This window comes from Xenopus tropicalis, chromosome 1, assembly GCF_000004195.4.
Source record: "Xenopus tropicalis strain Nigerian chromosome 1, UCB_Xtro_10.0, whole genome shotgun sequence".
NCBI classification, from domain to species: domain Eukaryota; kingdom Metazoa; phylum Chordata; class Amphibia; order Anura; family Pipidae; genus Xenopus; species Xenopus tropicalis.
In genome coordinates, this window is record NC_030677.2 from 86,954,774 (window position 1) to 86,976,809 (window position 22,036).

A 22,036-nucleotide genomic window follows, 5' to 3' on the forward strand; every position below is an offset into this window, starting at 1 on the left:
AACTTGTACTAAGAGCTATCTCCCATAACCCTGTATTCCCTCACTTGCTAAGAATCCATCCAGCCCCTTCTTAAAGTTATATAATGTATCAGCCAGCACGATTCGGGGAGGGAATTCCACAACTTCACAGCTCTCACAGTAAAAAATCCTTTCCGAATATTTAAACGGAACCTCCCTTCTTCTAAACGGAGTGGGTGCCCTTGTGTCCATTGGAAGGACCTACTGGTAAATAAAACATTAGAAAGGTTATTATATGATCCCCTTATATATTTATACATAGTTATCATGTCACCTCTTAAGCGCCTCTTCTCCAGTGTAAACAGACCCTAAAGGGGAAGAATAACCCCCTCCTCCCGTGAATCTATACCCCTTTTAATACAGCTCAAAACCTTGTTTGCCTTTGCAGCAGCTGCTGGCTGGCATTGCTTGCTACAGCCAAGTTTATTATCTACAAGGACTCCAAGGTCCTTCTCCATTATGGATTTGCCTAGTGCAGTCCCATTAAGGGTATAAGTGGCTTGCATATTTTTACATCCCAGGTGCATGACCTTACATTTATCCTCATTAAATCTCATCTGCCACTTAGCCGCCCAGATTGCCAGTTGGTCAAGATCCTGCTGCAAGGATGCCACATCCTGGATAGAATTGACTGGTCTGCAGAGTTTTGTGTCATCTGCAAACACTGATACATTACTTATAATATCCTCCCCCAAGTCATTTATGAACAAATTAAACAAAAGTGGACCCTGTACAGAACCCTGAGGGACCCCACTGAGAACCTTATTCCAAGTAGAGAATGTACCATTAACAACCCTCTGTACCCGATCCTGTAGCCAGTTTTCTATCCATGTGCAAATGACTTCACTAAGACCAATAGACCTTAGTTTAGAAAGCAGTCGTTTGTGGGGAACGGTATCAAATGCTTTGGCAAAATCCAAATAGATTATATCTACTGCATCCCCACTGTCCAGCTTCTTACTTACCTCATCATAAAAAGCAATTAAATTGGTCTGACATGACCTGTCCTTCATAAAGCCATGCTGATTACTGCTCATAATTCCATTCTCCAGTACATAATTTTGTATGTGATCCCTTAACAAGCTTTCAAATAACTTGCCCACCACGGATGTCAAACTTACAGGCCTATAATTGCCAGGCTGAGATCTTACTCCCTTTTTAAATATAGGAATGACATTCCCCTTCTTCCAATCCCTAGGTACCATACCTGATGAAAGCGAGTCTGAGAATATCAGAAACAAGGGCCACTGTAATTCTGACCCTAGCTCTCTCAGTACCCGAGTATAGTTTCGGGCTGTTGCTCTTTATCAAGTGTTACAGAGTTACAAGTGATATTACTGGAGCATAATGAACTATAATACACAAACTTTTTTTAAAATCTATTTGGATTTTAAGGGACACTAATGGGCTATCATTACGCCAGAAAAGGCCCCTGCAGCAGTTGCCTCCCATCTAATCAGAACTTTGTAAATGGTGTGAGGGTAGGTGGGCTTGTACACCTTTAAAATATCTGTGTAATGTTTTGATATTTAACACTTGATAAAGAGCCACAGCAGGGCCGGAACTAGGGGTAGGCAGAAGAGGCAGCTGCCTAGGGCGCAACGATTGAGGGGCGCCAGGCAGGAACCTCTCCTGCCTACCCCTAGTGCTACTTTGTCATTGCCACCGCCGCCTGTCATTAGCGGCGGAGGCAATGACCGATCTATTGCCTAGGGCGCCCGGTCGGCTTGGTCCGCCCCTGAGCCACAGCCCCAAAAATGTGTTAATTAAATAAAGAATGGAGCAGCATAGTTCCTGTGTTGGAGTATCTGTTTCCCCACAATTATTGGTCTTTAACATACAGTAGCTTTTTCAGCATAGCATGACTTGTAAATAGAAAAGCTGACTATAGATGAGCAAACTTGTACAGTTTTGCTGTCTCAGCAGGTAAAAAAATCTTTGTGAATCCGCGCTAAAATTTTACCATGCGTTTTATTTCACCTGGGAAAAAAACCATCATTATTATGTGCCCATTGCCAATTAGATCATAGTCCTCCCAAGTCTACATCCTGTCTATCTAAAGAGCTATCTGGGTGCTATGTTTGCAAAAAAATATGGGAGTCTTTTTTTTCAATGAGGAACAGTTGTAACATAGTGGAAAGGAGCTTCTCTTAAATGGTAGGGCATTGTATATACAGTACAATTGCAGAGCAAAAGACAAATCAACTGGCTTTCCATTTTGCCTTCACATTGATGTCAATGCATTTTGCCAATTTTTCTGCTGCTTTTTCTATTCAGAATTATATTAATAAGCACTGTTTATAAGGATATCATTTAAAGGATATTTATAGCTCTTGTATAGTGTAATATGACTGAAAATTGTTATAATAAATAATGTACCCCCTGATGTAATATATGTAGTGAATAATGTACCACCTATTGTAAAATATAAGGATATTATTATAAGTCACCAAGGAGTTTCATAACCATATAAAAGGATGAGGCAGAAGGCCAAGGGTGACTTCTAATATCCTCGTATTTTACAACAGGGGGTACATAATTCACAATATATTTTATTGGTTATTCATAGTAGTACACCTTGTGACACACAACAGTGTTCACCTCTTTCTGTATTATTATTTCTTGATACACAAAACAGTATAATAAAAAAAAAATGGCAATTCATTTATTCTGTATGCCTATCTGCTATATATGGCAATGTTAGATTGCTGCTAAAAAAGAAAAGGCATAAAGTTAAACAAAATAAAAAGCAAACAAAACTAATAGTGATAAAACGGAGTGAAACTTGCAACAACTTAATCATGTAACTTAATCATGTCAGTTAATCAGGTAATCGGTTCCCAATTAAAATCAGCCACATCTATAATTTCAGTGTAATGGGACACTGGAAAAAACTGGCCAGATTTTTCGTTAGATACTTAGGATACAGTAAATATTTGTTTGCAATAAAAAAAAACCATTGTTTTCAATTTTGTTCACCACAGTTTCAAAGTCTAACAGAAAATGTATATATATCATTAGCATTTTACTGCATAGCACCATCTAGTGGCATTTAATATGTAAGAAATCTATTAAAAGATTTTTCTCACCTCTGGCCTTGTACACAGAATGAAACATTCAGGTCATATTTTTAATTTTGATCTTTGGTCTTGTGGTGCTGTGAAATAAGGAAAAAAAACATTAAAGAAACACACATACATACACATATATATATAAATACACAAAGGTTGACAAAGTGCTACATATCATACCTTGGGTGCTCGGTAAAGGGTTCCAATAGTACAAAAGAAGACCAGCAACACCAGGATTTCTTGTGAAAAAAGTGAAAACGTTTATTTAAAATAGCATGAACAGCCGACGTAACGTTTTGGTCCCCATCGGGATTTCACAAGAAATCCCGGTGTTGCTGGTCTTTTTTTGTACTATATATATATATATATATATATATATATATATTGCAGGAGGAATGCCAGCACACACAGGGTTTCATACAAATGTATATAAAATGATATTTATTAAGAAAAAAAGAGCAAAATAAACATAGCAAGCCTCAACATTTCAGTCCCCACTGGGACTTTCATCAGGAGGCAAAAACTGAAGCACCTGCAAACACATTCCAATACCATGACCTTTTAAACCCCCTCTACAGGTAGGTTTTGGCGCCTAAGTCTGTGGTTGCCTAGCAACCCATGTACACAATATCTGTGTCTCTTTAAACATGATCAAGAAGTGTTCATATATTTACTGGGTATAAGTTACAGGAAAGGAAATTAGAGCGCAAAGTCACAGAGGGAGAATAAGGGCAGGGTGCCGACAGCCAGAGAGGAGGAACAAGAAGCAGGAAGGGGGTGGGGGAGGTGCACCTTCTGTCACAGGGAGCTTTCTAGCAGGTGCATGAATATATGCTCTACTAATGTAAATGCCTGTCTGAGCTCAATAGTGTGTCTTCTTTGGGATTTCAAGAAACTGGAGATCTTAGCTCTTATATATTCTTCAGTATCTCCCATACTACCTCCTTGCCTCGCCCTATCACAGCTGGGGTACCGCAAGACTCTGTGCTTGGACCCCTCCTATAATATTGGTCTAGATCAGCTAATAATTTTTTTTTTTTAATTTATATCATTTATATGTCGATGATGCTTTCACCTATATTTTCTATGCAGATCTGCCTTTACTTCTAGATTACAGCACAGACTGTCTAACAGCAACTAGTGCATTTTAGTCTTCTTCTTGTCTTAAAATCAACATGGTAAAAACTGAGGTGGTTATCTTCCTACATTTGATGTCAGTTTCCCTGCTGATATCACTATCAACGTTGAAAACAACCATATAACCCCAGTTTCCCAAGTCCACTGCTTAGGGTTCACAATTGACTCTGCCCCCTTATTTATTTTCTACATTTCCCATTCTACATGCATTAGTTACACCTGCTCTAAAAACGCTATTTCTCACCTGTTTCTATCTCTCTAACCTTTTAGAACGTACTGTTTACAACCACTTAATCAAATTTCTCTCTCTACCAACTCAGTACACATACTTTCTGCTATATACAATACAATGATCTTCTAAATCCAACATTGGATTTCTAATCGCGCACATGCACATCCATTTAGCTCACATACGGAGCACTGGGTACAGGACACGCTGACGTTTTCTGTGCAGTTCACCGTATTTGTTCAAAGTTTAGGTCCAGCTGGGTGGCATGCCTAAATTTGTACCGTCCTAGGCCCAGGCTTTTGTGGCCTCACCACAAATCTGGGCCTGGCTAAATCTAAAGGACAATTCTCCATACTATTACTTCTTAACCTTTAAGCTACTTTTGAAAGAGTGAATCACTGACAACTTAGTGACGTCTTTCTCATTCCTAGCATAAAGGGTACAGCATTCTCCTGAATCTGGCTATACCTCTGTTACCGCTGCTTTTTACTTCTGTTTCTTTCTTTGATAAAACAACATAACCACTTCTCTCTGTCAGTGCCCCTCAAGATTCTGTCTTTGGACCACTACTTTTGTCACTATATACTGCATCCCTAGGTACACATCTATTATGATGATACCCAAATCTATTTCTTTTGTCATGATTTTTCCTATTCTGTTATATCCACAGTGTCCAACTGCTTCTCTGCTATATCCTCTTGGATGTCTCTTTGTATTATAAAACTCAACTTTGAGAAAACAAAATATATTGTATCACTACCCATGAACACATGCTCTACCCCATGAAGATACAGAGGGACACTGCATGCACATCCACTCCTGCTTTATGCCAACCTGCCTGCATGTTTTTCCTGCTCCCCGCCAGATCTCAGGTATAAGAGCAGCTTGGTAGGGGAGTTTCTTACATTAGAGGAAGCAGGCCCTGTGGTCTGGGCCCCTGTGACCACGGGGTCTGCTTCCTCTAATGAATTCAAATAAAACTCTGTAGGACAAAGGACAAAGCCAAAAGCCAATATTGGATGGCTGTGATCTTTGGGCCCTCAAATGTTAAAACATGCACTGCATGGGATCAGAAATACTTCAAAAAACATTTTCTATGAACACAAGTTTGCCACTCGATCCACAAATGCAAGCTGAAACTCTATCATGCAAAGAAAAAAACGATACAGTAACATGACCCAAATACAATGCTGCCTTCTCTGGGCCCAAGCTCATTTAAGATGGACTGAGGTGAAGTGGAAAACTGTCCTGTCATCTGATAAATCCAAATTTGAATATTCATGGATGCCAGGTCCTCCAGGCTAAAGAGGAAAAGGAACATCTGGCTAGTTATGAGCAGACAGTTAAAAAAACAGCATCTGTGATGTTATGGGGTGCATTAGACTCCTGCATTCGACAGTCAGAAGTATATAGTCCTGCACACTGTGAAAGCCACATACCTTCCTCTGGAGAAACCCAGATACAGCATTGTTAAGGCATAAAATATCATGTATGCCCATATGCCCATATTATCCAGATATTAAATTAATTGCATAGCTTAATGATTATAATACATACAATATATTAGCAGCCTTGTACTGTGTAGTTTAGATCAGATATTGTCCAAGGGAAAAGACAAAGTAAATAGCCAGCAGTTTAAGAAACAGGAGATTATGTATAAAAAAGTTATGATGCTTTAGAAAGTTTGCCCCCCCCCCTCCCCTCTGCTAGATCCGCTTCTGATTGGCTGGTGGGCATGTGTAGCTCAGAAAAGGAGACAGGATCAGGTTACACACATGCTCAGAGAATAGGAAGGCTGCCGCTGGCAGCCTACAGGAAGGGGAGAGATTTCAGTGATGTCACTGTAGTCTTCATACTGCTGTAGCCTGCCAGCACCATATCTCAGAGAAGCAAGCAGGGACCTGGGAATTTAGATATGCAGTAAGTACTTAAAAAGAATGCCTTTAGACTTACTTTTAATTTTTATTAACCTTTCGTTGTCCTTTAAAACAGAGCCTAAACTTGAAGGTGCTGAGTACCACCCTATTGATCCTACTGCTCCTAAATCACCCAAATCCCAGACACAAGTAACTCCCCAATCATCATTAAGCGCAAGCTGATGAGACTATGAGTGGAATGAGACCCTACATTCCTTTCTCATAAAAGTCCAGTTGTTAGACTTAATTCTACTAGATATCTACGGAAAGGTGATACAAAAGCTGTTTGAACTAGTTATGGTTATACTTGAACTAAAGCCTTCAGCTAGGTTTTTTTTTTTCACCTGACTTTCAACATATAGTCGCTATCACACAGCAAAAAGAAGTCTAATCCTTCACGCTCATGCCCTAGTGATATTTAATTATTCCACATGCTTATAAAATATTTGTGTGCTTACTATCCCTAACTGAGATATCCGCTCTAAGATCTCTAATCTATATTCTTCTTGCTTCACTCTTTTTTGCATATTTGGGACGATAATTCCTATTGTTACTGTTTACCCGACTTGTGATGCTACTGTAAAATCCTTTTAAATATTATTGCTCTTTTTTAAAAAAAGGGAAGAGGGTTTGATTTTTATTTTTCAGCTCCCTATTCTATGTAAAATCTATGTAAACCATGGAAACTTCTATTATTGGGGAATGTAATGTAAAAGTCGTAACTGGAAAAAAAATGTGCACAAATAAGAATAAAAGTTCCCATTTTGCAATGTAAAATTGTTCGTTAGACTGTTATTTCATGGCAAATTTTAATTTTGCATTGTGAACTTTTTAAGGTATGCTTGAAGGTGGTATAATCTTTTGAGACAAATGCAACTTTTTTATTAAGAAGTTTTATACATACACTGTGCACTGTCGCAAACAATAAAATTTGCAAACTTTCTTCCACGTTCACACAGAGGCATACATTTTCATGATGTGAATAATTTTTCCATTACCACCTATTATTACATTCCCCCTATGACTTCTAAAGCAACCATTAATACCTATGTTAACGTTAACAAGAAAAATGGAAAGAAACAAGATACAGATGTTAACAATGTTTCTTTATTTTATAAATCTATCCCTCCCAAAACTTCACTCAACAAAGAATATTCTTATAGCTGCTGAAGTTGCTAGACTCATTAATCCAGTCATTGAATAGAAAAAGCTATTAACAAACTACAGATTACTAGTATTCCCCAACAGTTTATCTGCCATGCCATACGATTGGAGGAACTTGATACAATAGTTCCTCAAATCCAAGATGAAACAACTGACACTCAAATCAAGTTGAATCTCACTGAAAAACAGACACAAGAGTTAAAATTGAAACTAGATGAACTAGATGATCAGAGAGTTCTAAGACCTTTATCCTTTAGGAAAAAAGTAAGTGTTATGCGATCAGTTTATTTTACCTACAAAGCTGTGCTTTCACAGTTTAATGTTATATTACTTTACCATTGTCAATTTTAGTTGATTATTTTTGCCCAGTGAAATGTTTTATATCTTTTTATGGGATGTAATATAGTCTGCCTAGGACCAGGGGTGGTCAATAAGTTGATCGCGGTCTACCAGTCGCTGGCATTAAAGTTCTGGTAGACCGCGAGCTGCATTTCAAGAAAGCATTCTCCTCTATTCTTGAGGACTCAGAGAGAATGCATACTGTGGGGAATGTACATGACTGTTCTTGAGGACTCACTGAGAATACGTCTCAGGGAAATGCGCACATACGTGCCGTACACTGTGTACGTACACATAGGCACTCCCCTCAGACACGATGTACGTACAGCGCGTCTGAGAGGAGTGCCTAGATTGTGTCTGGGAATTTGCACCAAGGGGAAAGCGCATCCAGAAGACTGGAAGTGCACAATAACTGTGCTGCTAAACATGGCTACATACAGTAAGAAGCAGCGCTACTTTCTCACCCTACCTCTGTCCTGATAAATACATTCAGCTTTTGATAAACCTGGTCATGGTTATAATGCTGGTAGCTGACCCACAATTAATGATTAGGTTAACACTGGCTTGCACTACCCCTCGTCCTTGTACTGAGAATCCATTCCATTTGTACAGCATGCCAATTAAGTGAGAAGTTCTGCTTGTGCACTGGCAGCTCATAAGAAATGTGTTACTTCTGTACATCTGTAATACATACAACATTGCCTCTGTTTTAACAGACTGTGTTTTGTTATTTTCTTTCACTGGATGAAAGAATTACAATTTAAGAACTATTACAGTTCTAATATACTGTATGCTCATTCTTCCTGCTATTATTTTCCATTCATCTTATTCACTCAAAATCAATTACTATTATTATTAATTTACTAAATAGGCAAAGAGGGAATAGTAGATAATAGCATGGGAAATAAATAGTAATTGCTATTGTGGTTAAAAGTCTACAGCAGAGAGATACTTTTTCTTGCCGCACGATAGATGGCGTGCTATTTTTATTAAGGTAGATCACAGGGTGATAAAGTCTTGGCACCCCTGGCCTAGACTCATCTTTCCTGATGAAATTCCATTATAATTCCTATTCTTTAAACATTGTTTCCTGGAATATTAATGGTCTAAATCACCCTATAAAGACGATAAGTATTTTCCAAAAATTAAAAAAGCTTAAAATGTGACTGTCTGTTTACAAGAAACCCACCTAAATGAATCAAATTAAAGAAAGGTTGGGTTGGGGGAATATCTTTCTCCTAGGAGTACATAAAAAGTGCGGAGTAGCTATTTTGTTCCATCATACACTAAATTCCATAATACTGAAATCAGTAAAAGATGAGCAAGACAGATACCTACTGTATATTCTGAAGCACTTGATATAATTAGCTCATCAGCTTCTGCCCCAAATAACACAATAAAATAGTAATTTACTTTACTTAAACAACATATTTCCTCAATTCCCCATATAAATCTAATACTGACTGGTGATCTTAAAGGAAACAATCTTTCAGATCATGCACCAATTTCCATGCAGATTGTTAATTCTACTGCCTCAAAAGGCTTTGTCTCAAGGTCCTTTCCTAGTTCATTAATGGACAGTCCTACATTTGTTAAAATGTTACATGATAGATGGGACTCATTTTGAATTGAGAATAAAGATCACCAAAACAATTTACCTTTGTTATGGTGATCTTTATTGTTTTGGTAAGAAATCTCATTACTATCGAAAGATCCATAGCAATCTCTCTCCCTCTCAGAGACAACTTCTTTGCTTCCTACTTGCAAGCTGAATACTGTAATTTAAATAACAAAGCAAACAATCTACTATTTTATCAAACTAAAGAAGTTGATAAACAGGCTTAACTCATAAGAATAAAATATAAAGTCAATTCATTAATCCAATAACCCCTGTAAGATTGTAAATATAATCAAAAACTATTATGAGGGGCTGTATTCATACACTCATAATGATTCTGTGAAAAGAAATGTATTTCTTGTTTAATGTAACATTCTCCGAATTTCAGCAGAACAAATGAAAGATCTAAATAGGCCCATTACTATCGAGGAAGTAACCAATACTATCAATAATTTGAAATCTAGAAAAGCAGGAGGTCCTGGTGGCCTTCCTCCATCTTTCTATAAACTCCTTAAAGTAAAAATATCTCCCTTTTTACTAATCTATTTAATGATGTTCTCTTTCTCTTTCTCTGCCTTCGTCCTATAGGCAAATATCATTATACTTATATATAAGGATATCAAATTATTGTCTAAAATGTTGGCAGACTGGCCGTGATCCTTTTCTTAGTCATTTCAAATGGCCAAAATGGCTTCAATAAAAATAGATCAGGGGTAAAAAAATATTAGAGCCTTATTGAACATAATATTCTTTTCCAAAAACACAAGATTGTGTGTGCAATAATTAATATTGATTATGAAAAGGCTCTTGACAATATGATTAGGACCATCTCTTTAATTGGTTAACAATGTTCAGTATCAATGTAATTGAACCATTACATTCATTACTTATATTCCAACCCCAAAACTCAAGTTGTTTTTGGAAGAGCTCAAAGAATATCAAAGGGATTAAAATTAACAAAAGGGAACTGAACAGTTTAGCATTCACAGATGATTTAGAGTCAGATTAGAGAAAGCGAGATTATAAATATTTATAGCTCTATAGCCAACTCTGTTTTAAAGACTTTGCAACTAAAACATCCACAAACTCAACTGAAATACTTTAATTGTTCCCTTTGGATTTAAACTAAATTTGTTAAATATTATCCTGCCTTGGAGAAATAATCTCAATGTGTACAAAATGTGCTCAGACCATTACATTTAAAAGGAAGGGTAATCTTTTTTAAAACTTACATACTTAAAACTTAAAAACTTATATACAGTCGTATGAGGAAAATACATTTTTTATTAATTAAAGATATATTAGATCCTATTAATAGGTTGTTACTTTCCTGGTCTGAAATTAAAGGACCATGAAAAGGATTAAAATTATTACTTAGCCAGTCAATGTGGTTTATAAACAATTGAAAATAAGAACAACCTCTTCATAACAAATCACTGGCTAGCTGAGACAATTCTAGAGCTGATTGAACAACCTCATAATATCAAAATTGATACACTATCTGGTAAATTTTAGGCTGCTTTCCATTAGGCTATTACCCACTAATAGAAACATCTTCCTAAAAGTCTAATAATCTAAAAAGTACTGTTTCTTCGACTCGATTTATAAGTGAGTATAATAAATTGATTTTAGCTGTTGAAGTGTTCACCAGTTTAAGGTTGTTTATTTGGGATTTGTTTGGATTTACTAAAATTGAGTCACCAAAAATACAATCTTCCTGCCCTAAATGCAACAAAGGAGGTGTAAACCTGTTTCATTATCTTTGATCTTGTCCAAAACTGGGAATTTCTGGAACCACAGGTTGACTAATATAAAATGATCTCTTAGTAAGGTCTTATTACATATCAATAGCAATACAGGTATGGGACCTGTTATCCAGAATGCTCGGGACCTGGGGTTTTCCGGATAAGGGATCTTTCCGTATTTTGGATCTCCATACCTTAAGTCTGTTAAAAATAATTTAAATATTGAATAAACACAATAGGCTTGTTTTGCCTCCAATTAGGATTAATTATATCATAGTTGGGATCAAGTACAAGGTACTGTTCTATAATTATAGAGAAAAGGGAAATTATTTTATAAAATTAAAATGATTTGCTTATAATGGAGTCTATGGGAGATGACCTTTCCGTAATACGGAGCTTTCTGGATAACGGGTTTCCAGATAAGGGATCCCATACCTGTACTACTATATCCAGTATATCAGACTCTTTAGCTCAAAAAATTAACAAATGGTTATTCTTATTTATGGCCACCTCTAAAAAAGCCTTAATTTACCTCTGGTTAAAGCATACATGGAACTAAGCAGTGCTGAAAATCTGTGGCACAGTAGTATAAAAGGACAGATTTTTTTGTTCCTCTTTATACTTTGCAGATGTTGGGAGGTATGAACATGCCCTGTCCCACTTTTTTGAACTGTGTTGCTGGCATTACATTCAAAAGCATTTTTCAGTTTCAACATTTGATATGTTGTATTTGTTGTTGTATGTACTATTTTCAGTTAAGTACATGTTTTAAATTATTAGCAAATCATCCCATTATCTTTTTATTTACATTTTACAGAGTGTCCTGATATTTTTGGAAATGGGGTTGTAGGGAGTAGGTACGGTTGTGATTGAATATATTTTGTAATTGGATTGACACCCATTTTAGAGCCTACTACTCACCTAGCAGTTTTAAAGGAAAAGAAATCCATATTAATATTCCCTCATCCCGCAGTGGTGTGAAATGACACCTTTATTGCTTCTGGTGTTTCAACCCAATTATACCAATGCATTGGTTCCCTACCAGCATGGCCACACACACATAAAAGATACAAATGTGTATATTTATGTACAATATAGGAAATAATTCTGACAAGTAAAAAAAAAAAAAGGAAATACCCACAGAGAAAAAATTTAAAGCTGACATTTCAGAAAATGGAAATTCATCTCTTTCTCTGTAGGACTACGTGTCAGAATATTTTCTCCTAGGATATAGATAAATGCCTTCCTGTTAAAATATATTTGATTTTAGCCACTTTATGTATATCTTTTTACTTACAGCAATACTGATATCCATACAGTAGCATCACTTCTAAAATTGTACCTAAGGGAGCTACCAGAGCCTGTCATCCCTTTTTCAAAGTATGAAGATTTTATTTCCTCTGCAAAACACCTGAGCAAAGAAGAAGAATCTGTAAGTGAAATTTTCAATACATTTAAATTTGTGCCAGGTTAGAAGAAGCTACGTTGGAAAATATATTGGGGCTGTTTAGTTTTCAAAGGCCAGTTGAGTGCTTAGACCCTGGCTGCAATGCATTCCTATGGGTGCCTTTATTTGTTTTAACTACTTTAAAGGAACAGTAACACCAAAAAATTAAAGTGTATAAAAGTAATAAGAATAAAATATACTGCTGCCCTGCACTGGTACAACTGGTGTGTTTGCCCCAGAAATTTATATAAACAAAGCTGCTGTTTAGCCACGGGGGCAGCCATTCAAAGGAGAAAAGGCACAGGCACATAGGAGATAACAGATAAACACTATTGTATTCTACAGAGCTTATCTGTTATCTGCTATGTAACCTGTGCCTTTTCTCCTTTTTTCCAACTTTAATGGCTGCCCCCATGGCTACACAGCAGCTTATTTATATAAACTATAGTAGAGTTACTGTAGCAACCACACAACTTTTACCAGTGCAGGGCATCAGTACATTATATTTTAATTACTTTAAAAAAACTTTCATTTTTTGGTGTTACTGTTCCTTTAACAGAAGTAAAAGGAAGTTTTGCTGCTACGCGTTATTTACTCAGGTCTAGATTAAAGTGGTAGCTATTTGCACACCTAAAAATAGAAGTATATTGTCTATTCTCTGTAGGATGTAATTCAGCAATCCAGGTGAAGTTCACGGCATCACAGTTACAGGGATCACCAAACAGCAACGTTAGAAATGCAATAAAACAATATGCTCTCTCTGTCCACATTGTTAAATGAAATTATTAAGATTTATTTTGCCCCCCAGTGATAGAGTTTTACTACAAAAGCTTCCCTATCACTTCTCCTAGCCAGACTGGACATGTTCTAAGCAAGCAAGGGGTGTAATATGACATCTTGAGGGCATGGGATGTAGCTTGAATTTTTGGCATATGAATAGATTTTAATTTTAACATATTATTTAGAAAGCTTTCCTAGTGGTCAGTATATTCATCAATGGGTGAAAGTTAGAGTTCACCAATTAATAAATTAATAAATATACATCTAAAAATCCCATAGGAATAATTAGAACATGGGTGAGTTTTTATGTACTCAAATTTTTAGAAATCTGCCCCCGAGTGTTTACAGAAAATAATTGTGCAATTGCTAAAATTACAGTAGCTGCATGTAGCATTTGTATGAAAAAACTAAGGGTGCACCAAATCACTTTTTTGGATTCTACCGAACCCCGAATCCTTTATAAAGGATTTGGCCAAATACCAAACCCTAATTAGCATATGCTAATGAGGATTTTGAAGGGTTAAATGCACACATGGTGAAAAATTTTCAACTGTTTATGTGACAAAAAGTCACATTTGGATTTGGTTCTGAATCCTGCAGAAAAAGGCTGAATCTAAAAACAACACTGATAGTAGAGTAAATACAAATTACAATTCATTTTGACTCTTTGTAATAACATTTGTTTTTAATGTCCAGGGAATGGCAGAGTTAGTGAAGCAAGTGAGGAGCCTACCTCCAGTGAATTATAATCTTCTGAAGTACATCTGTAGGTAAGATGTGCCAGTACATTTAAAGTAAAGTTAAAACGTGTTTTAAGTGGGTCTGAGTAATATTTTCACTACTAGGTATAGTTTAAAATAAATCACTTTGGCTACCCACCCTATTTCACTAGTTAATTTCCCTATTCCTTTGTAAGAATTGGGATCCTGTTTACCCCTTAAATCAATCTACAAAACCTGTCAACCATTCTGGATTTTTGGGAGTGACCTATATTTGTTATAGATATAGTGGGGACATAGCAGTGGAGGGAAAGGGTGGAAGCAGTCAGAGCATACCATTAGGTTGGTCAAAAATCTCCCTGATTTGTTTCCAGGCAGGTTGACATCTCTGTACAAAGTATATATTTCAGTATAGTTTGTGATTAGAATAATATATGCCTTTTTCTTATTTCACAGTGCTGCAAAATAATTACATTCCAATTCAAAAATTCAACTCCAATTTTCAGTAAGATTAAAACAAGATATGGAATTGCTGAAGATGCTACAGTTGATAGTGTCCCATACTATTAAAATTACAACATCTAACTAGAAAGGGAAGTTTGAGAACAATCTTCATGTTGGGTTGAAAAACGTGAAAATCCGCCCACTTTCTTAACCTTGGACCACAGTTATATAGTAAAAACCACTGTGCAAAGTTTGGGGACCTTGGTTTTAATAGTGTCTGAATGGCAGTAATTTAAACTGAAAGTCAATGAGTGACATCTGATGGGAGGTTGGTGGCTCCACCCACTTTTTCTAACTCTGAACCGCAGTTACCTGGTGACTAGCTCTGCAATGAATGGGGACCTTAGTATTAATATTTAAAGAATGGCAGCAGTTTAAATTTAAACATCTGAAGTCTATAGGTGAAATCTGATTGGCTGTTGTTGGACCCACCCACTTTTCTAAACTTGGAACATAGTCACCCAGTGACACACTGTTCAAAGTTTGGGGACCCTGACATTAAACATGTGAGAATGGCTGCTTTTTGGGGATCCTGGGGTTAATACTGTGAGAATGGCAGCAGGTTGAATTTCCCCATTGAAAGTCAATAGGTAAAATCTGATTGACTGTGGCTTCGTCCACTTAAAAAAAACCCAAAAAAACAACTTGAATACGTAATCACCCATCACAGAGGCTCCTGGTGTGTATATACAAAGACACTGTTTTTTTTTGTGCTTATTCTACATTGCCTGATGAAGCAGGAAATGCCTGCGAAACGCGTTGCAATATTGTTGTGAATAAACTATTACTGAAAATTACCACTTTTGTTGGTGTCTGCCTGGAGGAGGTAAGCTTACTACTACCTCCTCTGAATTACCCATTGGGTTTTTAAGTGTTTTTAGCTAATTTTATCCTTTTGGCGCCTCTGTTTTGTCTTATCACGTAATCACCCAGTGATAGACTGTGCATAGTTTGGGAACTCTGGCATCAAACCAATAAAAGTCAATAGGTAAAATCTGATTGGCTGTTGGTGGCTCCGCCCACTTTTTATAACCTTGAACCACAGTTACCTGGTGCCTAACCCTGCAAAGTTCGAGGACCCTGGTGTTATTACTGTTAGAATGGCAGCAAGTCAATAGGTAAAATCTGATTGGCTGTTCACAGCTCCGCCCACTTTTGGGCATCCGACAATCATCATATTTTCATTCAGGCTGACCACATGACTACGTGATTCAAGTTTGGGGAGTGTAGCCTTTAAAGCTGTAAGATTGGCAGCAGTTTCAATTTCCCCATAAAAGTCAATGGGTAAAATTTGATTGGCTGTTGTTGGCCCCTCCCACTTTGCTGTGGTTTTTTTTTTTGAACTTGAATGCATAGTCATCCAGTGACTGAAAGTCAAAGTTTGGGAACTCTGGCTTCAAACCAATAAAAATCAATAGGTGAAATCTGATTGGCTGTTGGTGGCTCCACCCACTATTTAAAACTAAAACGGCAGTCCCCTAGTGACCAACTATGAAAAGTTTGGGGACCCTGGGGTTAATACTGTGAGAATGGTATCAGGTTGAATTTCCCCATTGAAAGTCAATAGGTTAAATCTGATTGGCTGTTGGTGGCTCCACCAACTTTTTCTAACCTTGAACTGCCGTTAACTGGTGCCTAACTGCAAAATTTGTGGACCCTGGTGTTATTACTGTGAGAATGGCAGCAGGTTAATATTTTATTGATTTTTTAGTAGACCTAAGCTATGAAGATCCAAATAACGGAAAGACCCCTTATCTGGAAAACCCTTGGTCTCAAGCATTTTGGATAATGGGTCCTATACCTGTTCACAGCTCCCCCCACTTTTGAGCATCCAACAGTCATCATATTTTCATTCAGGCTGACCCCATGACTGTATGATTCAAGTTTGGGGAGTGTAGTCTCAAAGCTTTAAGATTGGCAGCAATTTCAATTTCCCCATAAAAGTAAATGGGTGAAATTTGGTTGGCTGTTGTTGGCCCCACCTACTTTGGGGTCATCCAACAAAAGTCACTGTTTCATTCGAGGTGACCCCATGATTATGTTAATCATGTTTGGGGGGTGCAGCTTCAAAGCTGTAAGAGTGGCAGCAGTTTGAAAATCTTCCCTGTCAAAGTCAATGGGAAAATTGAGGTGTTCGGAAGGGCGCCACAAAAAGACAGGGGCGGGATCATTTAGAAAAGCACAAGCAACCTGCTCCGCTATAGGGTGAAGACGTGTGGAGAGTTTGGGTGATGTACCCCTAAAACTGTAGGAGGAGTAGCATTTAGAAAATGGGGGGCGCTAAGAATAAGAAGAAGCGGAAGAATAAATCGAAGAACAGTATGTTGGGGTTTTCAACCCAACACATTTAAAAGCATTTTTAATGAGATCTGATATACAGGCTTTTGGTGACATTATACAGATCTACTGTATTTACCTTGTTCCTAAGCAGCAGAAGCAGGAGTGGCACGACATTGCACTTAGTATGCATGTCAGCCTTATGCTATAAACATCCACTGCATTTAAAGAAAATGTAAAAAAAGGTGAAGTGTGTGATGAGGAATTAATTTAAATACATTTTGTGCAGGGTCGAACTGGGCTGGCGGGGCACCGGGAAAAACCCGGTGGGTCTTGCCTACCCAGACCAGCTCCCTGCTTCCACTGCATGGTGTGCAGACTGTGGGGGCAGCTGTACGTAAAATAAACAAGATGCGGCAGACACACTGTACACACCAGTGTGGGGAGGAAAGTATAGAATGGAGAGGCATGCCAGTGGTTGGAGAAGTTTGCAACTGGGGTGGGGGGGCCTCAGGTGGCAGCCCTGGTGGGCCCTGGACACCACAGTCCGACACTGATTTTGTGATACAGCTAATAGACAGAATCCAATCCAATCTAGCACAAAACCAAATTGTTTTCTTCACTAAAATTTTCAACCTGTATAGATGAAGCATATTTCAGTTACACTTTTTTTACACACATTGCCACATAACTTCATGTTAAATTCATTGATATGTAGGGATGCACCGAATCCAGTTTTTCTGCTTCAGCTGAACCCCCGAATCCATTGTAAGGGATTTGGCTGAATACCGAACTGTATCCGAATTCTTATTAGCATATGTTAATTAGTGTGTAATTAGCATAGTGTGTACTGTATTATGAGAAGCATTCCTAGTTGGCCTAGAACAGAATTTACAATAGTTTTTTTACAATACATTTGCAGCCTATGCATGCATGCAAGACCTGGAAATGAAGCCTACAGGCCTGTCTGCAGATAGAATGCAGTTTCACCTTATAACAGGTTTCCTTTTCTTTCTTATATTAAGGCAGGGTCGGATTGGGGCGTGTTAGCCCACCAGGGCCAGCTAATGATCCCAGCTAAATGATTGAAATTCAATCAAATACAAACATGGTTGGTCAAATGGAGAAATATACAGGTATGGGAGCCGTTATCCGGAAACCCGTTATCCAGAACATTCTGAATTACGGAAAGCCTGTCTCCCATTGACTCCATTTTAATCAAATAATTTTTAAAAATGATTTCCTTTTTCTCTATAATAATAAAACAGCAGATTGTATTTGATCCCATCTAAGGTATAATTAATCCTTATTGGATGCAAAACAATCCTATTGGCTTTAGTTAATATTTTATTGATTTTTTTAGTAGACCTAAAAAAGCTATGAAGATCCAGATAACGGAAAGACCCCTTATCTGGAAAACCCTTGGTCTCAAGCATTTTGGACAATGGGTCCTATTCCTGTACAGAGGTTTAGGAAGATTTCTTCTTTGTTCAATACAGGAGAACATTACATAGGTCTTTTAATGATTTCCTCCGTTCTCACATTCTAAAGGATAGAGTTAATTTTCGGTGTAGTCATGTATTCCTGATAGCTCACTGCAATTATAATATAAAATATTTACAGTGCCTATAAAAAGCATTCACCTTTTTGGAAGTTTACATTTTTATTGTCAAAGAACATGGAAACACACTGAATTTCATTTAGTTTTTTTTGACACTCATCAATAATAATTGACCCTATCATGTCAAAGTAAAAAGAAAGTGATTTGAATTATTACACTAAAAACAACACAAAAAAATTATTGCATAGGTATACAACCCTCTTCAAGTTAGAATTTGGCAGTTCCACCTTTGGCAGCAATGCTAGCCTTTCTGTGTGTATAGGTCTCTATCAGCTTTGCACATGATAGCACTGCAGTTTTCCCTATTCCCTATTCTCTTTATGCTTTTATCTCCTTCAGAGTTTTTATAGGGCTCTCAGTTGGCTCCCTCATTAGTTTCCTTTTGCATGGTCACCCATTTTTGGTGGACAGCCTGTTGTTGGCCATATTTACAGTTGTGTCATTCTCTTTCCATTTTGTAATAATTGTTTTAACTGTACGCCAGTGACATGGAAAATTTTCTTGTAGCCATCCCCTGACTTCAATCACCTTTTCACAGTTGGTAGCAGTGTTTTTTTTTTGTCTTCATGGTAAAGGATACGGCATCACCAGAATCTGGATTTTTCAGATTCACATGTATTAATACTAAAACAATTTGAAATGTACACAAGGGTGATCTCTATTTAACTATTTATGTGATGTTGGAATAGAATTGGCTGCACCAGACATGATATAGGTGTGTCATAATGGAGAGAGTTAAATCACTTTGCAGAGGTCTGTTTTTACTTTGACCAAACATCAAAGGTACTTGCATCCAAAGCCACTTCTGCATAGTTACTCTGTTTGCTGCTGTGACCATCCCACCTCCTGTTCCAAATAATGCATAAGTGCAATTATTGACACACAGGGGGGCATTTATTAAAATTCCGATCTTTGTAGTTTTATAGTTTTTTAAAAACAGTCATTAATCAAAAGATCTGAATAGAAAAAGCACAATGATAAAAGGTTGGGGAAAAATGTGAAAACTGCAACTTATTTGTTTTGTTGCACATAAACCATGACTTCTTTTAAAACCGGAAAGCAATAAAATATCTTCCAGTTGTAGAAGGGACATCTGCCATTGAATTCTATATGATCTTGATGGGTTTTATATGGCGTATTTTTGCATTTTGGATTTTTATTTTTTGTTACAAAATTGCTAGTTTTTCTCCATGACAAAATTGGGTATCCAAAAAACCCAAACCGAAAAAAATCAAGCATTAGTAAGTGCCCCCCCCCAAGAAACCCTTGATCTACTGCTACATAGACGGTGCATTTGCACATTTTCTGCCTACAGAATCAGATGCAGAGAACTAGGAAATCCCTTCTACGGAAATTTTCAGAGCAATTAAATCTTAAAATCAGTTGCATCAAGGGCACATCCCCTTTGGGGGCAAAATTACTCTGAACTTATGGGCACTGAGGGTGAAAAATATGGCAACTTGCATTCAAAAAGGGAACTTACATACATTGCACTTGCCTTTATAAATGAACCCATATTTCTACTGATCCCTGTAAAAAAATAAACAAAATCACATCCATTGTGATTCCATATTCTATGGTGATAAAACATGAAAACTTCAAAGTGGCACTGTGTTTTTATAACTTTAGGATTTTAAAATCATCTACTTTTATATGTAACACAGGTTTCTGGATGAAGTTCAGTCACATTCTGGAGTCAATAAAATGAGTGTACAGAACCTTGCTACAGTGTTCAGCCCAAACATTCTGCGCCCGAAGGTTCAAGACCCCATGACTATAATGGAGGGTAAGAGAACTGATACTTTACAACATGCATTAAGGGAGTAATGTAAAAAAGTAACAATGTTTAGTTATAACAACCTATCAGATATTTACTTTAAAAAGCTGTCAAAAAATTGAAACCTGCTGATTGGGTGTTATGGGTTATTAGAACATGTGCAAACTGTGTGGCTTTTAATATACTTTGTTATACCCCAGATTCTAAATGAAAAGAATCTGCAGATATTGTGTACATTGATTTTTTTTGTTTTACTAATTTTTATTGTAAGCTGTAATTGTTATTTGGTGAAAGGGGTGCATTATGTGTCTGTGAGTGACTGAGGACATCCTTCCTGGATTTACTATGAAAATTTCATGAAACGGTGAAAATGTGGCTACCGTGTGACTTTTTTGACATGCACAGTTTTTTTTGGTGCACACTACTTTTATTGACACAACTGCAACTTATTTTATGCGACTGTGACTTAATTGACACATCCAAGAAATTTTTGACACATCCACAACTTTTTCTAATGCGACCACAACTCCGCAACTTTTTCCTCACTCTGCGAATTTTTGTTGTGGTAATTTTTTTGTGGCAGTTTCACAAAATAGTTAACTAATGGTAAAATGCGAAATTTGGCAGTGAATCCATACCTGCCAAAATATTTCGCTCATCACTACTGGTAATTGCAAGGATAGCAAGTTAAGCATTTATTCAATACAGTTGGTGTGCCAGAACCTTTGTTTATAACCTTCAGGTTCCCAATAACCAAGCTATGATCCAATAATCTTGGCACAAATTGACGGTGAAGCTACTTACCTCAGGAGGGAGTTCGCCTTAAAAGAATACTGTCATGGGAAAACATGTTTTTTTAAAAGTGCATTATTTAATAGAGCTTCTCCAGCAGAATCCTGCATTGTAATCCGTTTTTAAAAAACACAGATATGTTTTATATTTCATTTTAAAATTTTACATGGGGCTTGCCATATTCTTCATTTCCCAGGGTGCCACAACCCTGTGTTCTGATAAACTTCAGTGGGAACAATGGGAAGGTAGCAAGATAGCAGCTCCCAGTAGATCTCAGAATAGCACTCAATAGTAAGAAATCCAAGTCCGGTTTGCAACTCCTCCAGTTACATGGGAGTACGAGAAACAATAGGTTATCTGTAAGTAGTTCTGTTGTGTAGCACTGAAAACTCATCTTTATAACTTATATCCCATTCACTTTCCAGAGTTATTAAAAAACAACAAACATTAGGACATCTTGCTTTCTTCATCATATTACTTTTACTTGAATTTAGAATACACCATGTATCATCAATTCCCACCTACCACTTTTTACATTAAGTTTTATACCCCAAGAGTATGTGTTCTTGTGCATAATTGGCTTTATTTTATTAATTGTATTTTACTTAATATCCATCATTTAAGTTTCATATGTACATTTATTATAGCGTATATACATGTATATAATAATTTAAAGTATGGGGCAATTTCATTTATACACAAATGTCAGTCTTTATATAAATTGATGAGTGAATCTGTCCCAATTCTTTTGACAATCAACTTTTTAGCCGTTTCGCGAATCTTTTGACGAATTTTTCGACGAAGCGAAACGGCAAAAATGTTGTGTTGTCTCGCTCATCAAAATAATTGTCATGCATCAAAAGAATTGTTGTGTAACAGTTC

The 22,036-nt window shown here is 37.0% G+C and overlaps 1 protein-coding gene across 4 annotated transcripts in view; it reads left to right on the forward strand.

The window, feature by feature from the left end:
* Positions 1 to 22,036, forward strand: part of arhgap24 (Rho GTPase activating protein 24) — a 269,673-nt gene that overhangs the window by 242,423 nt on the left and 5,214 nt on the right. For all 4 annotated transcript variants that reach the window (XM_018097447.2, XM_018097448.2, XM_031903496.1 and 1 more), the window contains 3 exons: positions 12,537 to 12,669; positions 14,161 to 14,234; positions 20,250 to 20,371. In XM_018097447.2, coding sequence (XP_017952936.2) covers positions 12,537 to 12,669; positions 14,161 to 14,234; positions 20,250 to 20,371 — 329 coding nt within the window. The remainder of the gene's footprint in view (positions 1 to 12,536; positions 12,670 to 14,160; positions 14,235 to 20,249; positions 20,372 to 22,036) is intronic.